Raw genomic sequence first — 20,188 nt, 5'->3', positions numbered from 1 at the left:
CCAAGGTTGCTGCCTTTTGGATGGATGGCTCCTACCCATCTCCAGGGAGAAGACTGTCTACAGCATAACTACAGTGTCCCCTGCCTGCCAGTTCAGATGTTTATGTCTGATATCCCCAGAGGAAAGCTGGAAAAATATGTCCTTAGAAACTGCAGTGAAAACTTAACCTCAGGGCAAAAGCAAAGCTCCTCTTTTTCCTGCCTTACTTTCTAGTGCTTTCTCAGTAGCAATAAAAGGTAACTTCTGGAGAAATCAGCACAGGTTTGGAACTCGGGAATCTGGGTCCTGTTTCCTGCTCTGTCCTGTTACTTGTGTAGCCTCAAGCAAATTGTGTCTGTCCTTTGTATCAGTGTTCTCCTTTCCATAATGGTGGCATCAGTATTCACAAACGTGTTGTCAAATTTGAAGTTAATGAGGTATTAGTCAGTATGTAAGCAACTACATAATCCTAACACTTGACTGTCCAGCAATTTTCTTTATAGTAACTTACATTTACAGCCAAAGATCTGTCTTGGGGGAATTTTTATTGTTATTATAAATGTAAACAGACATCATTTTTTAGAGTACTCTCTTAGGGTCTCCAAATTGCTTCACAATTTAGATGTGGGTATTCACACACCCGCAAATCCAGAAGGTATGAAAACAGAGGAATTCATTAATTATCAAAGTCACGCAAAGGCACAGTCAGGGACAGAACTGAAGAGTCCTGCCTCCTACAAACCACTTAACAATAACTTCCCAAAGTGTCTGGCACAATGCTTGTTTTGTTTGGGGTTTTTTGTTTGTTTAGTTTTTATGTTCTCTTCTCCTTCTTGCCCCATGCATACTGCAGAACATCTGTACTGAAGACACCAGGCTCCCTTACCATATGGAAGTTTCTGTTCCCACTGAAGTTAAACTCGCACTGCATCATATCAAAGAAGATGGGAATAGTAGCTTTCCGTAGCTCAGGCTCTGGGACCAGGGTTACCTCCAGGATTGGGCCTACCATTGCTGGAATGAATTTTATTTTGTGGGGACCTGCAAGAAAGTCAAAGTCAGATATGTCCTAATGGCAGGATTTGGATATCCAAATGTTTAAGCACATTATTCATATAAAGTTAAGACCATAAAACACAGACATTCTGCTTAGAATGCGTATTTTATGTGGATAATGGCTACTTAAGATAGAATTAACACGTTACAGCTCCGAAATTCAGGAACAGTCCAAGAAAATAATTGAACTAAATTGCATGCAGTGTTGCAAATCACAAAGGCTCTCTGAAAAATTCTACTCTTGACCTTCATATGGCAGAACATCCTTTATAAGGAATCTAAGAAATTATCTCAGCAGCTAACATGATAAAAGATCAGCTTTTGAGCTATTCATAGGAAAAGGAAAAGAGATTTTGTGCCCTGAAACAGCTGAACCTTAAGTGTATTTCCCCATGTTAAACATGAGCAGCTTTTATAAAGAAATAAAAGATATGAAACCCAGCTTGAGAGCTTGAATAAAGGAACTCACCCAGGTTATACCACATATCCCTTATTTTGAAGCCAATTTCTTTTCTCATGTCACCATACCTAGAAAAAAGAAAGAAAAAGATGAAAAAGGCTTATGCATTGAAATTACCTTTGCAAAGTTGCTGAAGAAATTTAATGGCAAACCCACAAATATTACTACCCTCTCCTTAAAAAAAAAACACCACACAAACCTAAATAGGCTGGGCATTTATACCAAGGGGTCTCACAGACTATGTTCCCTACTAAGGGTCTACCAAGAAGTTCCTCAATATTACATACCTTTTGTTAGATGTTCAACTAATCTTTTTTCTTCCTTACCTTGCCCAGCATCAATGCTTAATGCACAGAGGAAGAGAATGACCATGTGCCATTATGACAGAAGACTGCAGACTCCCTGAGAGCAGATTAAAGCTGCAGCCCTGCTGCTTCACGCAATTCTACCCAGAATTTTGTTGTATTTGGTGTTTTTCCCTAAAGCTTTAACCGCTTACATTGAGAAAATGCATGAATATTTAATTACCAGGCTTCTTAAAGCTCTCGTTATTGCAGAAAAAAGATGGTAAACATTAACTAGGTATGCCCTAACAAAATTCTATGTCAAGATCTACAAAGATATTTAGGCACTTGATCCCAGCTAAATGCAGAAGTCAAAGCTGCTCATTGTCTTTGTGAATTTGGCCAAGTTACTAAAAATTACTACCTCTGGGTTGATGAATGCCTCTGAAGTGCTCTTGCTTTCAAAACAGAAAAAGCAAAGAGAGGGGACTAAAAAGTTGCAGGGCTTTAAGCATTCTTGCTTACCTACCTTATGTAATGGCTGAGGAATTGCATCAGGTGCAACTGCTTTTGGAACTATGGCAAGCCTTCTATTACAGAACTTACAGTGGAAAGAGTCTTTTGGCAAGATGCTTAAGTTCAGCTCAAACAACTCAGGATCTGTCTGACCAGACTTAGATATCCACAGTGTAAAGACCTGACATCTGTCCTAGTGCCTCTCCTCCCTTTATCATCATTCACTAATCAAGCACTTCCATGGCATGCTTCATCTCATTCTAAGATTGTATGGGGTATGTCTGGAACAGTACAAATGAAGCTTCTTAAAAGCAAAAAGGCCTGGCAACTTTTAAAATGTAAACTCACTTCTTGATAATTTTGTTGCGTTTGGCTTGTGAGAAGGTCTCCAGCTGGAGGGATTCATGAGTGAGAAAGGCCACTGCCAAATGGAAATAGTTATTCCAGAGCTGTGGAAGAGAAACAAGTCTAAAATAGGAGAAGACAAAGGAAAAGCAACAACCAGCACAACAGAGCTACTACCCAAATGCTGTAGTCTCCCAGGTAAGTGTTAATGAGGAACCGTACCAAGAGTGAGCTGGTAGATGAGTCTGTGCTCTCAGCCATAGCAGGCAAGCCAGAAACATATAGCAAGTTAAAATTTCTCCCTCTTTTTAGCTTGTACTTTCCAACTAAAGCAAGTGACACTGGGTACACCCATGCAGCATTTTGTTCTTAACTAGTCAAGCACAAATCAGCTATAGTCAGCATGCTGCTCAACTTGACCTTGTAAAGCCTGCAACAGTTGTATATGCTTGCAATTTATTGCTGCATTAACCACAGATCTGTAATTCAGAACTGCTTTGCATTCTGCTGCTTTTCTGTAAAAGGCTATGGACATTTTCTACAGGCATGCTCCCTATCAACAGATCTGTTAACAGTGGGATTTGTTTGTTCTTCCTGCCTTTCAGGACTGGTGTAGTAAGAAAATCCAGAAACAATGTAACTATTACCTGGAGTTCAAAATTTGCTTGATCCAGAAAGAAACGGTTGAGTACAGAGGTAAATTGGTTCACTGCCCGAAGGAAAACCCTGGAAGAGATGAAAACATCAAATAAAAGGTAGCTCTTGAAAAAATAACATTGCAGTTCCGGGTTTATGACTCCTACATCTAAGCTCTGGAGACAAGAATAGATGCTCCCAAACAAGAGAGGTATTCCTCTAGAATGCTATTTCACCTCTTTCCCAGTAGAGGGACATTCAGGTAAACTTACTCTTCTTTCTGAACAAAAGAAACCTTGACTGGAGGCAGATGAAAAGCAAAACACTTTTCGGGCAATCCAATCTCTTTGACAGTGCAGTGCCATTCCAGATGGTACCTTCTCTTAAGTTTATCCTATCCTCATCACTGAAGCACTCAAATAACTTCATGTCCTTCTTCACACTGCGCCCCTACAACACAGTGGAGCTTACGCTGCCTCCATTTTGAAGATGACTTGCATGACTGTGCTATGCAAACAGGAGTTACGTGCTTGTTGTTTCTTCATTCTTTCCCCACTTCTGTTAATACTGCCCGTGGGAACATTAAACTCACAGGCATACAGGCCCTGCTGCATTGTGGATAGCAGGTTTTGGCCACGCTTTGCTACCTAGCACAGTAGACAGCGAGCCAAAGCCATTCAAATTGTACAGACTTAGCAGGAGAGACTTGACTCACACCAGACCAAACCAAGTCCACAGCAGAGCAGAAGAGAACCTGGGTAGTTGTAGTTTACAGACCAGCAAACTAAACCCTAGGCCAAACTTATGTCCAACTAGCTTTAGGTTTGCCCTGTAATTCCCCCCGAATTGAAATCAAAAAGTCTTCTCTGATTTATGTTGCACTCTGCAGCAGTTAAGTGACTGGATGAAAGACTGCATGGTTTTGATTGTGTGATTTCCAGTGCCATCAGCAGAAATGCACAGGCACTACAATTTACTGAAATTCAATTTAAATCACCCTGAAACTCTAAAAGAAAATAAGCCTATGTAACTCTGGTGATTTGCAAGCCTGTTTGTGTGAGTCACCCTCCTTTCAGAACCAGAAAGGCTCCAAAGCAGTAGCAAGACTTAAAATAGCAGCAACTATATACCTGCTCTGCATCATATTCATGACCATCCAGTCAGTTGCATAGACATTTTTTCCAATCAGATCCTTAAACATAATGAATGTTTCCATCAGGAAGTCCTGTTGGAAAAATAAAAACCACAGCTCATCAAGTTCAGTATGGTAGTCTTTTATCCACACAAAAATACAGGGAAATGCAAATGTTTGCAATTGCATTGATTAACAACTGCACTGAATAGCAATCAATACACTGTACTTCCTAAGAAGGATCTCTTATCGTGTGGGTATATTCCAATAACTAAATTATTTCTGACATCTCATCCATTCAGCTACAGAAGGAGAAATAATTCCACAGAACATGTTGATATGTTTAATTAAATCAGTCTTTACTGTTTTGAATTAAGCTGTGTTGTAGGGAGCTCTGCTGCACAAGCTGGATTAAAACGTAAAACCAATATTCAAGCACTTGTTTCCAAATGTCTGAATGATGACAGTGTAACAGCCCTATGCAGTATCTTCTATAAAGATGGAAATTATAATATATTTTCACTTCCCCAATTAGTTAAGTCTTTTCTAGTCCAGTTTAAGAAGGGTAATTAAAAAGAGGCAGTGAACATGCCGCCGGAGACACATGGTTTAGATCATTACTGTAGAAAAGACACTTTTTGCGCAAACACTAAACTGCTCCAAACAAAGCTACATGTTTTGCGCAAACACTAAACTGTTCTAAACAAAGCTGTATCACACCTTAAGACTTGGGGAACTCAAGGTTGAATTGTAGAATAAGAAAAAAGGAAAAGAAAAAAGAAGAGAGATGAGCAAAAGAAGGTAATATCAAGAATATTGATTTCTATATTGTGGTCTCTACAGATATAAATGCTACCTATGAGCATTTAAATGGATTCTATTCTCTACAAAGACAGCAAATTAGCATTCAAAAATGAGAGGGACACAAAGAAGGTCACATGAGAAATCGCCACCTTGCAAAGATCACCAGCAAAAAAACATTCTGTTGAGCTGAACAGCTTGCTCTCAAGAATTGGCAAGCAACATCGATGTAGAGAGAGAAATGGGCATTTGGTGCTGCCTCAGTAAAAATCTTTTAGGCATTATTAAATCCGAGCTTGATGGAAAGGTTTGGACTTGACAAGGGGCACCTTGAAGATAGGAATTAACCTACAACAGTGTTCAACCAACCAATTAATGATGCAATGCCAGGGCTGAAAATACCAAAGCAAATAAAAAACAACAATAAACAATAAATAAAAACAATTATTGCAGTAAACCAAAATGCAATGTTCGATTGGTGTTAACAACTACTATACCCCCACCTATGTGGGCTTGCTTCTGTAGGTTTAAGGATTTGTAAAAATTAAATTACAAATTGGTATTTTCAGTCGGTATTTGTTTAAATGATATGCAGGTGGTTCTAATGATTACATAATTCACCCTCTTGATATGTCTTCGTGTAGAAGCTTTATGTATACACACAGAAACACAAATGAAATATTCTCCTATTTGAGTCAGAAGATGCAGAACTACATGGTAAAACAACACATCTTCAACTTGCAAGCTGAGCTTCAATCTGAAGTTTACATTTCAGGGAAGCTTTTAAGCACCTGTTTAACCTTACCTTGAACTAAAGTTATGAAGGTCTCCTACAAGCTCAACTGCTCTTGAGGAAAAAGAAAAAAATTCTGAATTGAGGACCACTCAACATAAAATTTGTTTCAATTCCGCCTTGAATCCACCTTTTTCTGAAATCCATCAGATTTATCTTCCTAGCACCCTTCTTCCTCAGACACAGTTTTCTACATAACCCTGCTGAAAACCTTTTCACTCATGTACTTGGTGAACACGAGCAGAATTCCTGAAGCTACTTGATTTTGTTTCTTTTTCCTTCACAAAAAAATACCGGTAATAGAAAAAGTAATTCTAAAACTAGACAATGAGTGCTCTCTATGGACAATGCAGCTGAGTCGCCTTTTAGATGCAGAAGTGACAGAAATGTGTGCGTCCTGTAGGGGGCTATGTTGCTCAACAGATTGCAGACAATTCCAACTGCACAGGGAAAAAGAGATCACCTTGCCAACCAAAATTAATTACAAACACCTTCTTGTGGGTTTTGATCTAGCTTTTACAGGAAGAACACAACTCCAGGCTCTTCCCCAGCCAGTATTTAAATAAGCAAGCACTTCTAAGTTGCAAAATGAGGAATGTGGGGACAAAAAAGCCAGAGCAGTTGCCATGTCATGCTTCAGAGACTTGCACAAATAGTGGTTATGGTTCTGACTTGTTCTGGGCAGTCTGGAGAAAAATCTGGGCACAGCTGTTAATTCTAGGGGCACGAAAAAAAACCCAACCTAATGTTTCACCTGGTTTCATACTGAAAGCCTTTAGGGACGTGAATTGTACACAGTTTTTAACATGGAGGGAACTATTGCTTTGCTGCCCACTGAAGCAAGACTAAAGCATTTAATTAAACTCTAGAGAAGGGGAAAGAATGAGATAAAGAGAACAGGATCACAAGGAGATACAGTGAGAGCAAGAGAGGGAAAATGCTTTTCCTTTTCATCTTCATTCACTCTTCTAGCTCCTGACCTTTTACTTGCACAGAATTAAACACTCATTAAACATGTTTTTACTCAATGCCACAAATGCTATTCTCGGGCATTACTGAGTCAGCAACATCCACTGTGTATACCCAGCAGGGGTGATGTGAATATATCCCCAGCGGCTGTGGCATTAGATGCCTATAAGTCATTGCTGATGAATGCTGTATAATCACTCCAAACTGAATACAGTAACTTGAAATGACCTTTCAGAAGCAGAGTGTAATTCTTTATGGACCGAGCTAATCCCCCAGCCAGGCTGACTTACAATAATGTCCTGCCTGGTTTTGAAAGTATTGATGTAATGGTTGTAATGGAAATCATCCATCTGCCTCAGAATGGCTGTCATGCAGGCCACAAAAATACCCTAGAATAGGAAAAACAAAACATTTTATTATTTTCCTGTATTAAGCACTGTAAGTTTGAAGTGTGGCATATGCTTTCAGAGTTCTGCCTAATCAAGTATCACCGATCACAATTCTGCTTACCTATGTCCTGACATCAGTCTGTGTGACTGTTTAGTGTTCTACGCCAAACCACTCAAGACTTCCTAAATTTCAAGTATGAAGTCTGGCTATAGCTTGTTTTCTCCCCAGGGATCACAGTTTGCAAGAAAAACCCATCTTCCAAACATTGGAATATAGATACGTATATGAATCACTTCACCCTACCTTAAGGGTCTTTTCCAACCTATATGATTCTATGATTTTCAGATTTACTATGGCCAACTGTAATTCTCACGGCTGACATATTGGTAGTAGCATTAATTTGACCATAAGAGTTATAAAAAATAAGATACCGCTATATTCGCCCAGCTCTTGATTTTTCCCCTCTTTCCGTACATGAAGTACAAGGCAAATTAAAACATACCAACTTGCTTACACCTTCTAAGATGCCACACAGTAGTCAGAACTACACTTTAGAGATGCGTCACCCTTCAGCATTTAATCCTATTCAGCTAAGGTGACAAAAGAGCATTTTTTCAGCAAAGACTCCTTGTGTATTAGAAACTGCACTGAAACCAAATTCTCTGTGCACAAGGGCCCAAAGGAACTTGAAATCACAGCCAACTGTGACTCAGTTCAAACTGCTGCTGGAGTAGGACAATTTGTATCCTAATACCTGGTCTCAGAAAACCACCAAAAGCCATGTTTTAGTGGCACAGAAGCCCTGCAGGAAATGGAAAGATGACTTCATAAACCACTGCTACACACCGAAATCTCCCAGGAGAATAAATTCCACTATAACAAATGGCAAAGTAATAACTGAAGCAAGTAAAAGGCTCTCACAATGTGTGGAGACTGTCTGCTCATTCCAATCACTGTGCGGTTTATTCTCCTTAGCAGGCGTTCCATGATCAGCTGGATGTGGACAGCAGTGGGCCCCTGGGGATATTCAATAATGAAAATTTGAGACAGTTCTTAATGTATACTGTTCTATAGAGTGCTCCCTGTGTGGGAGGACTGCCCTGACAGTGGTTAATTGTAATTAGAGGATGCAAAAAATGGAGATTTAAAACACATGAGCAATCGATTCAAATACTGTAGGTATACACTTGATGGAGAGCTAATGTAATTGATCTATACCAGCTTCATTAGTTCACCCTGGTATAGCTAAACCAAAGCTGGTGCTTTGATTCGGCTTTGTTTTCCCTGAACAGTTCTTCAGCTCAAACTATTCTTCTCACAGCAACTTAGAATCAATTTCCATGACTAATGAGGTAACTGTATTCTCCTGACTGAATAATGATCATTGTCCCTACTTCATAGCAGAGAAAACGAGAAACCAAATACTTTTATGACCTGCTCCCAATAATTCAACAAGCCACCAATGTAGCTGGGAATAACATTTTGGTCCCTGGAAAGAAAAGTAATTGCTTTCTGTACTGTAGTGATAACTGCTAATTCAACCTTTCATGGCTCCTTTTTAGACACAGCTACTCTATGTGCAAAGAGATTCAAAGAACCATGCAGCAATGCAACACAATTTCTGTAAACATCAGAACTTTGTAATTCTTTAAAGCATAAGTTGAGAACATTTCTTTGCCATAACTTCTCAAAAGAAGAATTAACCTTAATTTGCACCCTTGACAGTTTATGCTCACCACATCTTTCCGATCCAGGACTTCAAGCACATTGCTAAGTAGCTGTGAGCAGGCTTCGTGGTCAGGCTTGTTTGAATTGTCATCTAACTGGCCGCTTAGCTGATCTATTAGCAGTGGCAGAAGAGCATCTCTGCATTCTAAAAAAATGAAAGAGCACCACACCTTATTTGTCTCAGGAAGTTCTTCAGCATTCAATATACATGGATACCACACAGTAGCTTTCTGCTCATAACTTTATCTTGGACACCAAAACATGCTTAAATCCACTTAAGTTACCACTAACAGACTAGAGAGAGTCATAAATAACCTATAATTATATGTATTGCATCAAACAGTGCACTCTCACCTTCTGCCTCTTTCTAAATCAACACACTGGATCAGGATCCTACAGCATTAGGCATTGTATAAAGACTGAACAGCAAAAAAAGTTTCAGCTGTTCCATGGCAAGGAATATTTCTAAAGATGGATTTAATGGTAGACTACCACTGATGACTGACATAAAGGGCTTGTGAACTTGAAAGACATTTTTGTTTGTAAGGGTGCGTGGCCCCATGCAGAACCCAGGGACTTCAATTTGCTACTTACCAGACTGTTTAAACAGATCACTCTCGACTATCTTGGTCATGCAGTTTAGCTTCTGTCGAACTAACTGGTTGTCAGGAATACTTTGGATAAACTTGCTGAAGAGGACACTAGTGTGCAAAACACAAAGTAAGCAGATGGTCAGCATTTTCACCCAATGTGATTCCATCCTACACTTACACTGTCCTACACCTGGGCAAGTCAAGCAGTTTTGTCACTATGTGGACACGTTACCCGCAAGTGGTCTCCATGCAAATTCCTATGGAGCCCTAACTTATTTTCAAGAAACTTAGCAGAGGACTTTTAGTAAAACTGAACAGTATTCAGAAACTGCAGGCTTAAGCCTCTTAAAATGAAGCTTGCATCCCAAGACACACTAGATATATCACAAAAGCTTATAAATAGGCAGCACTATCTGCCCTCCAGTGCCAGCATAAGATAATCGTACTTATTTTCATACAAAATGAAAGCAGAATTTTGCAAAGCTTCAGCAGACCACTGCTGAAACTTAAAACACAGCTATAAACAACAGCAAGAACACATCCTTCCAGATGCCCCTTTCATCAAGAGTGATGACTCATTTCAATCTGAGATTCCATTAAATTAAATTCCATGTACATTTGCTGTCTGTCTACTGTTTACGAGCAAATTATTTGTGTCAGAACAAGGAAGCATGGTTGGGAGGTTCTGGGCAAAGCTATGAACACCAAAGAACAGAAATCCATACAGTGTTGTGAATTTCCTGAATAAATAAAACTTTCATTTTCCCGACCAAGGCTGTGCCTTTGCCATACATTTTGGTTTACCTCAGAAGCAATCATTAAGAATTGGTGGAAACTTGCACAATGTTTCAACATATCACTCCCCAGTCCTCAAGTTTTGGTTTTCAGTAAAATTTCAAAGCGCCTCAGAAAGCGCAGTTGAGATGCATAGACTCCTTTGAACTAAACTAACTTCCTTTAAAGCCCTGCAAGCGCTTCCTCAAATTCATACACAGTATGTGCACCATCATGTCATAATCAGGGTGGCTGTTTTTAGGGAAGTTTCCAAAATTCTTCCCAACAGACAAGCTGGGTTTAGAGGACAAACAAACTTAATATGGTTACCTGAGCTCAACAGGGTCAAACACCAGTTTGACATCATTTATGATGCTTGGCAAATACTTTAAAGCTGCACCCTGCAAAAAAAAAAAACAAGGACATGAAACACACACAGAAACCGAGTTAGACTAGCTAGTTCATTCTATAAGGGTGTAAAGTCTCAACAACAATGCGCATAGCTAACATGGCAAATCTAGTCTTTGTCAAGAGCAACTATGTGGACACTTGTAGACAACTGTCTTAAGTTCAAATTTATGCATCCAAAGAGCCTCCAGCAATCACACATCTGCAGTGCAGAGTGTAAAAGGTGAAGGAGGAAGGATTTGTAGCCAAGTTCTTTAGTTTTTGCAAACATCCTGCAGTTCCAGGGATTAAGCTGCTTATAGCCTGACATGAAAAGCACTAGTCAGTTAAACTGACTCAGTGTTCTGCATACTTTAGCATGTCCACATAGATGGTAATAAGTTATCTAGGTAGTAGTATGCCTTTCATAAAAGTAGCATCCAGACAACTAGGTGCAACAGCAACTAAAGGTCTCGTTGGGATGTTCTATGGCTGCTGCCAGCAGGCACTCTGACTGCATGAGAATCAAAGTTGGGCTTTAAATCACCGAAGTGCTAATTAAAAGTTTAGATTCAATCTTTCCTTCAAGCAGAGAAAAGTACATTGGCTAGAACTGAAATACTGCAAGCAATCTAAAGGCCTCATTGCCTGTAGCAAGTTAGCAGCCTCATTGCATGGCTGCTCCGCAAATCCTCAGAGCATAAACAGAAGGTTCGTAATCCAGTTGACAACAGAAAAACAAGGAAGTATAAAATTTAAGATACATTTAGAAGCCATTTGTTTTTTCATTACTTTCATTCTCGGCATTACACTGATTTTTGCAGCAGTTTAACATTTCTGTCTCCATCACCCTCAAGCTTGGTGTTACTGGTTTAAGTGTCTTCCACACTGCAGTAGATTACACCTTCGTTGGTTGTTAGCTTTCATCCTAGCAGGTGCTGAAGGGTTTTCAGCAAAGCCACCACTCTCATCTTCCTTTGATAAACTTTGGGGTTTAAATATTCCTTTCCTGCCACACACAGTTCATTAAAACAGACATTCAGAGGTGGTGTGACTCATCTGAGTGGGTTTTATGTGCCTCAAAGCTTGTCCTTTTTTCTGCCTGCCCCCCCCCAACTGTATCAGTTGATCTAATAAAAGATATTACCTCTCCCTGCAAATTATGCATACCTTAATCTTGACAGCCTCCTCTAAAGGCCGATCCATGAGGACATTGAAGGAGAGAAACAGCTTGCGTATTGCATCATTAAATTCATCCCCATCTTCACTTTTCCCATAAAACCTACAAAGAACAGAATGAGCTAGTTATACACATAAATCTAGGCTAACAGTGTCATAGTAGCTGAAATATGATTTTATCCTGTGGAACAACATCTTAATGCAATCTTCTTCTACAAAGACATGAGTGTAAAAATGGCATTAGGGATCCTGTAGTAATTTCCTGCTGAAATCTGTTATAAGGGAAGGGCTGCAGTTTTTAAAATGCCATTGCATCAAATTCTGCTTGGGTTCCAAGAATCAAGTAGCTCATTCTGTATTAAACAAAAAAGCCAGCATGAACATAAGGAAAGGATTCCAAACACTCACTGTAAATCTCTGAAAACATGTTCTGAGTCTACAGTAAAACCACTGTCATTGACCATACCCCTAACTGGACAACGTGTCATCTTCACCTCACCTAACAAGTAACTGTGTGTGCATTTGTTTCTCAAAGTTTCTTAAAATGAGCAAGTCATTCCACGTTTTCATTTTTTTAATAAACAACAGGTTCCTTTTCAGCACTACCATATGCTGCTTATAGCATGCTACAGGTGACTAAAAGGATTCTCCTCTTCAAATAAGGTACTTCAATTTTTACTCAGCTTACTTGCTCCAGTTGTAGACAAAGAGCAGAAAGATACTCTTCCTAATAATTCAAGGATAAAGGATATGCTGAAGAATATCCCCTCCAGTGGTGTTGACTGGAAGTAACTCCACTGACCTTCAAAAGGAGGCATTAAGGATGGCAGTGACCTTGGTCTCACCTCAGGTACAATATTCGTGACTGAACAATGAATCGGAATAGGTACTTCAAGGCTTTCAGAGCAGCAAATAGCAATTCTGTCTTGCTGGAGTCATCAGCATTTCCCACGTAACAGTTCAGTACTTTGGTGAGTTTCCTTTGGAAATAAAACAAAAAGGAGAATAGACACAGTTAAGTTTCTGTGTAAGTTCAGCTTCCTTATTCCAGACAGGAACTACAGTCTAATAAAGAGATAACAGACAGGGCTTCCTCTTCACAGTCTATTGCCTTCTGAAATCTTTGGCTTCATGGGATGCAAGATTTTCCTAACTAGTTTATGAATCCTCAGAAAAGTCTACAAATTTGTCTGCAAACTCCAGCTTCTTGATCTGCTTTTCTTTTTCCCCAGAATGAAGTGTTCAGGAAATTGGAAAACCCATTACTATTGAAAGTGGACTGACACCTTCTCCATGTGTAGCATTCTCATGTGTGGAGCACAAAGGTTTTCTGAAGCAATACTTACTGAGTGCTTTGAGAACTGCAGACAGAAGTTGCATAAACACATTATGAGTATTTGCTATCTAGTCTCTGCCAAATCAGAAGATCAGGATCTTCTGTGAATGCTATGGCAGCTAATATTCAGGCAAAATCCTCTTCCCTTCATTAAACAACTCGCAGCACCCAAAGCAGCAAGTAAGTGATAGCCAAGTATTCAACAGCTTTTGCACTTGCTTGCTCTATTTGCCACAGTGCCAGCATAATTCCCTAGTTTGTCTAAGTCTGGCATGTGGAGCACATGAAGGATGCTATATGATGTTATAGTCCACTTGGCATTATGCAGATAGCACATTGTCAAGCTAAGCTGGAAAGAAAGGCAAGGGAACAACAAAACTAAGATACATTGTGCTCATTAATCAGACAAAGAAGTTTATTTATAGCGAAGAGAAATAAAAAGGATGATTCTTCTGTAGGTTACAGGGAAGAAGGAAAGGAAATCATATGCAAGCAGTAGTTGCATGGCCAGGTCAGGGAAGAAAGCAGGCCAGCACATGGGGACTTCAGAGTTTTGTGGAATAGTGCTTCCTCACAGGATTATCTTTAGGTTGACAGCCATCAAGAGAGGCTGAATACTCAGGACTAGGAATTCATGCGTATCAGGAAAAGTAAGAAGAGATTTTGAGAGGAGAAAAAGGAGTTTGGTTTGTGGTTTTGCCCTCCCTATTGGCCTCAGATTTAACTTTTTAGTTGCCTGTTACCATGAGGGTAATGACCTTTGCGCCGAGGCACGCTAGATCAAGGAGCTGGAAAGTCAAGAGACCCGGGTGTTATTCCTGGCTTTTCCCCCAACTTCCTGAGTATCCTTAGGCATGTAAGCCATGACTACCTGTAGCACTTAAACAAATGCCTTGTTTTTAAGCACATGAAGTCAACAGGTTGACCTAAATGACTAAAATTTTCACATGTACCTAAATAAACTGTGCACCAGCTTTTTTCCTTCCCTGATGAAACACAACTAACAATTGTGAGCTGAATTTTTTAAACTGCTTTGAGTTCCACAGATAAAAAAACGCTACAGGGAAACACAATTACTCCTACTGTCCATACCCACACATCCAAATGTGAAGAACTGCAAACTTCTAAACAAATGACAGTCTATGTGAGAGAGTTTCAATATAAAAGTGTAATCTCATGTAATCTGCATGTTTAAGCCCCACCATGACATTTAGCCTTTTCTGAAGTCTGTGGCCCCCTCAACCTGCCTGGTTGTAGGCAGGCAGTGGAGGTGAACACCACTCTTATTTCTGCTACTATTGACCACAATGTCACTTGTATTATTTCAGCCACGCATGGTTCTGCTTCTGCTCCCTGTGACCGCATTCAAACATACCCCTAAAACTGTAGCACAAAGTATACAGACTCTTTCAAACTTTATTCTGCTCAAAGTACTTTTGGGGTGGGGTGGATTGAAAAGGGTAGGACAGGTACTGGCAAGACAAAACAGTTCCATGAGCAGCAATACCCATAAGACCAGATTTCTTATGAATTTGTGTTCCTTCATCAATTTCCACGCCCCCACCATGTACCAACTTAACAATATTTTCCATTGCCTTCTGCATATACCCATAACCACCACCCCTACCCACCAGTCTTTTAGCAGCAATACTAGACCAAAGCACTCAAAAGTTATAAGGGAGAGATGTATACAGACCGACTGCATTAAACCTGTTTTCAATAGGAAATCAGGCTGAAAAACATGAATATGCTTTTACAATGCCAACACACACACAGAGAACTACAGGTCAAAAGAGAGTCTGAATCACGCTCTCTGACACAGGATTTTCCACGATAGCAGTGTCTTTTCCTTACAGAAAAAATTCTTAAAACGGAAACTTTTTACAGGGTAAAAAGAGTAATTACAGGGTTTCTTTCTCTCCTGAAAGCACAGAAGAATAGGGTGGAACACTCTTGTCTGGTCTATGCTGCCTTTACCACATTAGCGTAGTTTACTGAAACTATCAGTGAGACACTGTCTGAACGACAGCCTGTGGGGTCTGTGGTTACCAATACTTACACATATGCCAGGGTTGCACTGAAGTGCTTGTAAATATAAGTTTCAAGTACAGGGTTGAAATGCTGGAACTTGATGTCTCCGATCAAAGAAATAATAAATACCTGCCAAAAATTCAAAAGGAAACAGATGTACAGAGCCACACAACCTCTAACTAGCTCGAACATAACTCAGTCTCTAATTGCATGTCATGTGTTTTGCTGGGTCATAGTTTTCATTTGTTTGTTTTTCTAACAGCATTAATGCTACAGGTAGCGTTATTAATATTCTAATAGTCACTAAATACTGTGGTGTGTGCGACTACATCATTGCTCAGAGGGAAGGTAGGTCATAGCAGCATTTGGATAGAAAATCTTAAGAGAGAAAGTGAGCTACTTCTCAAAGCAACAACAGTGATACAGGAAGCAGCACTACTCACAGTCTTTCTGTGACATTGTCATAGCACAGGTCAAATAGGCACAAAGCTGCTGAAGGCCGTTTTACAAAGCTAAGAAACGATGCATTCCAAAGCTAGAACTCAAGATTCTGATGATTTATACTCAGCAAACACTCAGTCCTGTTACTTCAATGATGTGTTAGAGCCAGGACATCCTGTCCCCCTACATTCACTCCTCTGACCAATGTCAGCTGGACACATCTGAATTCATATTTCTTCCTGAACTGTCAAGTATGTATTTGCTGATCAGCATGAAGCACAGAGCTTTGTAACTGCACTGCACACCAAAGGCAGTACCTTTCACACACATACTAAGCAGCCTCTCCAAAGATGCAGAAAAATCCTTGTGAAGTCCTTTACTCAGTCATTGTAATCCTTCTATAAGGGTTCAGAGGAGCAGTCATCCCTACTGCCCAAGTACTGGGCTAGGATTTAGGGTGCATAAGTTCTACTCCCGCCACAGCCACAAATCCTCCAACACCATGACCCTGAACAAATCATTTCGCTTTGTGCTTCACATAGATAATATGGTTTTCCTCTTCTGTAAATTGCCTTAATGCAAGAAGTTATCTGAAGAAATTACTATAAATTATGTAAACGTTTATTGCTGTTTTCACTGTGGTTACTAAAAAGCTCAATGCGTATCTCAGTCCTAGCTCCTGAAAATGCCTTAAGAAGTGTTTAAATATAATTTATTTCTCAGAGCAAAATACCCATCACTCATCTACAGGAAGCATGAGGAAGAGACTGAAAACGTGGCTGAAAAACAAACACCCTAAATCCACAAAAGACTCACTCACCAGTGCATCAAACACAAGGAAGTCATAGGTTTCATTTTCTGACATTTCCATCATTATGTTGAAAAGTGCATCAAGGGTGTCTTGCAAAAACTAGAGGGGAAAAAAATAAATAGTAAAAGGGTGGGAAAATATGACTACTTCTGGAATCCTGCACAAGAGCCTACTCTTTTGGATCATTTTTCCCTTTCCAGCCTAGCCCAGTTGGACTGTAAAAACTGTCCATGAAAGAACATTTAAAAAGAGATCTTAGTCCTGTATTCATTCACATGCTTGTCATGATCATCACACTATTCTCCCTCACTATAGCAAGGAGGATCTTTTCTTATCAGCTCTGAATGGCCCCACTTTTATGTTTTATTGCCTTTTTATCTAGCAAGAGGCCTACTGAATACACTTAATTCTGTCCATATAGTTTAAGCTTACTGGGCCAAATCAACTACATACACTGTACTAAGGCAGGACATTTTATGTAAAGACTGGTTTGCAATGACACAGCCTTTACTTTAGTTGTTCAGCAGTTAAGTAAAACCATGGCCTTGCATAATCCCGAAAGATCCACACTTGGAACCACAGGAAGTCTTACCTCCTAAATCCTTCAGCAGACTATTTTCTGTGGCACTTCCCCACATTTCAGGTCTATTCCCCACAGTACTCTGACTACAAGCTCTTTGGGCCTTCCCTGCACTCTGTTCCTAGATTGACAGCAAGTCCCGAATCACAATGGAGGCCCAGAGCCACTACTGAAAATTAGAAGTTAGGTTTTGAATGTATCTTCTATTTTGTAAGGATACAGGGGAAAATAAAGTCACCACTATCTCCCCAATCCCGGTAACGTTTAGCTTCAGTAATTCTGGTGAATTCCACTAATGAGAGCTCTTGGGGCAAAGTATAACTTTTGTTCTCCTGTTGCTCAGCAGCTAGAATGGCTCTCCTGGCCTATATAGAGAACTTTTGGGTACAACACAATTGCAACCCTTCAAGGTCAACATCAAGCACAAACATAAGTGTTTGCGTAACAAAGAGACCCAAATCTCTATGCATACCTTTACAATTTCTCCTCCTTCCACCTCCATTAGCTTCCTTAGGTTGTGAGATATGTTCTGAGAGTTAGAACGCCAGTTCAACAAACCCAGCAGGTCAACTAGCAAGGACAGAACATCAGCAATTAGAAACAGATCACAACAACAAAGCTGACTTAATGGCTGCAGAACAATACAGAAGTACTAGAGGTTATTTTTAGAATCAGCTTACAAGGAAAAGTCACACTGATGCACAGAATATTACCCTGAGATAGTTCTTTTGTCTTGGCAAGAAATTTAAGTTTTGCTATGAATGGAAACCCGGGTGTAATTTGATAATACAAGGCATTTGGTAGACATGTTTACACGCTTCTCATTCACTCAAGAGAAGGTATCTCAAGCTATGAATTTTATTAAAGTCCATGACTTTTCTTACTAATGCTTGTGTTTACTTTAGAGCAGCCTCTTTGAGATGGTTCTTAAAGTTAAACCTCTTGTATAAATGACATTAAGCTGCAGAGCAGTTCATCACAGTTCTGGGATATCCCAGGACCTCAAGTTTAGTTACAAACTACAGCTGAGGCTTTCAAAGGAGTCTGGCAGGTTTCACACACATCTTGCATGTTAATGAAATATGTACATATCATCTCTGTTCTGAAACTAAATTAATTTACTACCTTCAGATGTAAGAATACATGTGAAACTTAACAGCTTTGACAAAGAATGCCACATTCAGAAACAGAGGTTACATGCAGGAGGGCAGAAGGATGCAACTGCGCTTGGCCTGCACATCAGACAGGATAATGAAAGTCAGATTCAGTCCTCATGCACATGGATGTATCAGTATGGCATTTAACTTAAGCTAACTGGCCAAGCTTAAACAGTGAGCAGAACAGCTCATGCCCATCTCCCAGCAGCTACACAGGTACACCTTGATGGAGCCACAGCTGGTGTCATTTTCACAAGCTTCTTTCCCAAAGCCGGAGAGTATGTTATACCAAGAGCCTTCCAGATCTAGTGGAAACTTCACATCATTTATCAGCAGTTTCCAGCATAAACTGTATTTATTCGCATATATACATCATTCTTCATTTTGACTACTTTGGCAACATGCAAAGCAGAGTTAATGCATAATAGCATCCTAAAGAGTTCAGTCCTAATTGCTACATTCTTAATAGGCAGAGGAAAGAAGGTAAGTAACCTTAAACATTTATGATTCTGAAAACACACATACACTGTCACTGATGGGTGCCATTTCTATACCTGCTGACAAACCTGTTCGATTTAACATTGGTAGTTTGGATAAAATATTCACATGACATGGTCTCTAGTGGCTGCATAAACGTCTTTGTAGCTTGTATTGGCAACATGATGCCAACAATGCTGGGATTGGACTGCCATTGACACATGAAACCGCAAGATTAAAGCTAAAGCACTATGCCCACACATGGCAAAAAATTTTGCATAAAGGAAGTGCTGCCTTTACTTCAAATATACAGCATGATAGCTAGGCTGCTAATGCAAAACCTACCATTCTGGGTAAGTTTGGTGGAGCAGATCAAAGTGGCAATCTGGAAGCTGTCTTTTGTACTATCTTTAGTGGGTGTGAAGTTGGCTAGATGGTGCAGGTTTTTCCCCGAGGGGGCCTCCTTCTCCTCTATCTCCGTTTTGGTGCAAGGAAGAGTTAAATAGCATTTAGCATCTTCCATTTTCTTGTTATCACCCTGTTGGTTGAACACAGCAAAGACAAGGGTTATCTCACACTGAGCACACCTTGTCTGACTTCTTGCAGTTCTCATCTGCAGACACACTTCAACCCAGTGACAGCCAGAGAGAGCTTTAAATGCCTTTTCATGTCTATAGTTATTTACTCACATTGTCTGTTTGGGTCTCTAACTTCAGGGAACAGAAGTTGCTCATACTGCCAATGAACTAAGCTCTTTTCAGAGCGATTCAAGCCACAGACTTTAGGAGGGTTCCCCCCTGCCCCACTCCACAGCTTTCTACTGCAATGCAATAACTTTTTCCTCTTACTGTGATTAAGGGTACCAGGTTTCTCTGCCCATCACACACTGATACTCCAAAGCAGGTGTTCACCAGGCCTGTTTGTTGCACACTGTCTAGATGAATGATGTTACAGGAAAAGTGCTCTATACAGATACATACAAGGATGTACTGGATTTGTGTACTTGCAGTCAGAAAACCCATCAGTGAAAGGAGAGCTGAGGGTGACTTATTAAAAAAAACACCAAACAACAAAACAACCAACTGTCCTGTTATCCTAGAAAAATTATTAAAAATCTCTGCAATTATGATGTTTACATTGCTAGGAAAAAAAATCAGCCAAGAGAGCTGTTCTGATTAGTTAAATGGAAGTGAAGGCTGCAAATGCCCAAGCTACCTTGTAAACAATCAAATTGTGTTTGCCATCTTGCAGTGTTGTTCCATCTGCATTCATCAACTTCACAAAGCCCATGCCAAAAGCTCTCTCAGACTTATCCCTAGCTGCAAACAGAAAG

At 39.9% G+C, this 20,188-nt stretch overlaps 1 protein-coding gene across 3 annotated transcripts in view; it reads right to left on the bottom strand.

The window, feature by feature from the left end:
• Positions 1-20,188, bottom strand: part of DOCK5 (dedicator of cytokinesis 5) — a 331,080-nt gene that overhangs the window by 269,755 nt on the left and 41,137 nt on the right. For all 3 annotated transcript variants that reach the window (XM_049831223.1, XM_049831226.1, XM_049831224.1), the window contains exons 17-33: positions 20,071-20,174; positions 19,201-19,393; positions 17,694-17,791; positions 16,651-16,740; positions 15,418-15,518; positions 12,868-13,002; positions 12,014-12,125; positions 10,787-10,857; positions 9,684-9,790; positions 9,098-9,234; positions 8,283-8,378; positions 7,262-7,360; positions 4,407-4,501; positions 3,288-3,366; positions 2,644-2,744; positions 1,505-1,563; positions 866-1,020 (exon numbers count right to left, since the gene is read on the bottom strand). In XM_049831223.1, the coding sequence (XP_049687180.1) occupies positions 866-1,020; positions 1,505-1,563; positions 2,644-2,744; positions 3,288-3,366; positions 4,407-4,501; positions 7,262-7,360; positions 8,283-8,378; positions 9,098-9,234; positions 9,684-9,790; positions 10,787-10,857; positions 12,014-12,125; positions 12,868-13,002; positions 15,418-15,518; positions 16,651-16,740; positions 17,694-17,791; positions 19,201-19,393; positions 20,071-20,174 (1,832 nt within the window). The remainder of the gene's footprint in view (positions 1-865; positions 1,021-1,504; positions 1,564-2,643; positions 2,745-3,287; positions 3,367-4,406; positions 4,502-7,261; positions 7,361-8,282; positions 8,379-9,097; positions 9,235-9,683; positions 9,791-10,786; positions 10,858-12,013; positions 12,126-12,867; positions 13,003-15,417; positions 15,519-16,650; positions 16,741-17,693; positions 17,792-19,200; positions 19,394-20,070; positions 20,175-20,188) is intronic.

This window comes from Accipiter gentilis, chromosome 28 (genome assembly GCF_929443795.1).
Source record: "Accipiter gentilis chromosome 28, bAccGen1.1, whole genome shotgun sequence".
In the NCBI taxonomy this organism is placed as follows: Eukaryota; Metazoa; Chordata; class Aves; order Accipitriformes; family Accipitridae; genus Astur; species Astur gentilis.
Note: the sequence above shows the minus strand (reverse complement) of the source record. Positions and strands in the feature narration are given on the sequence as shown.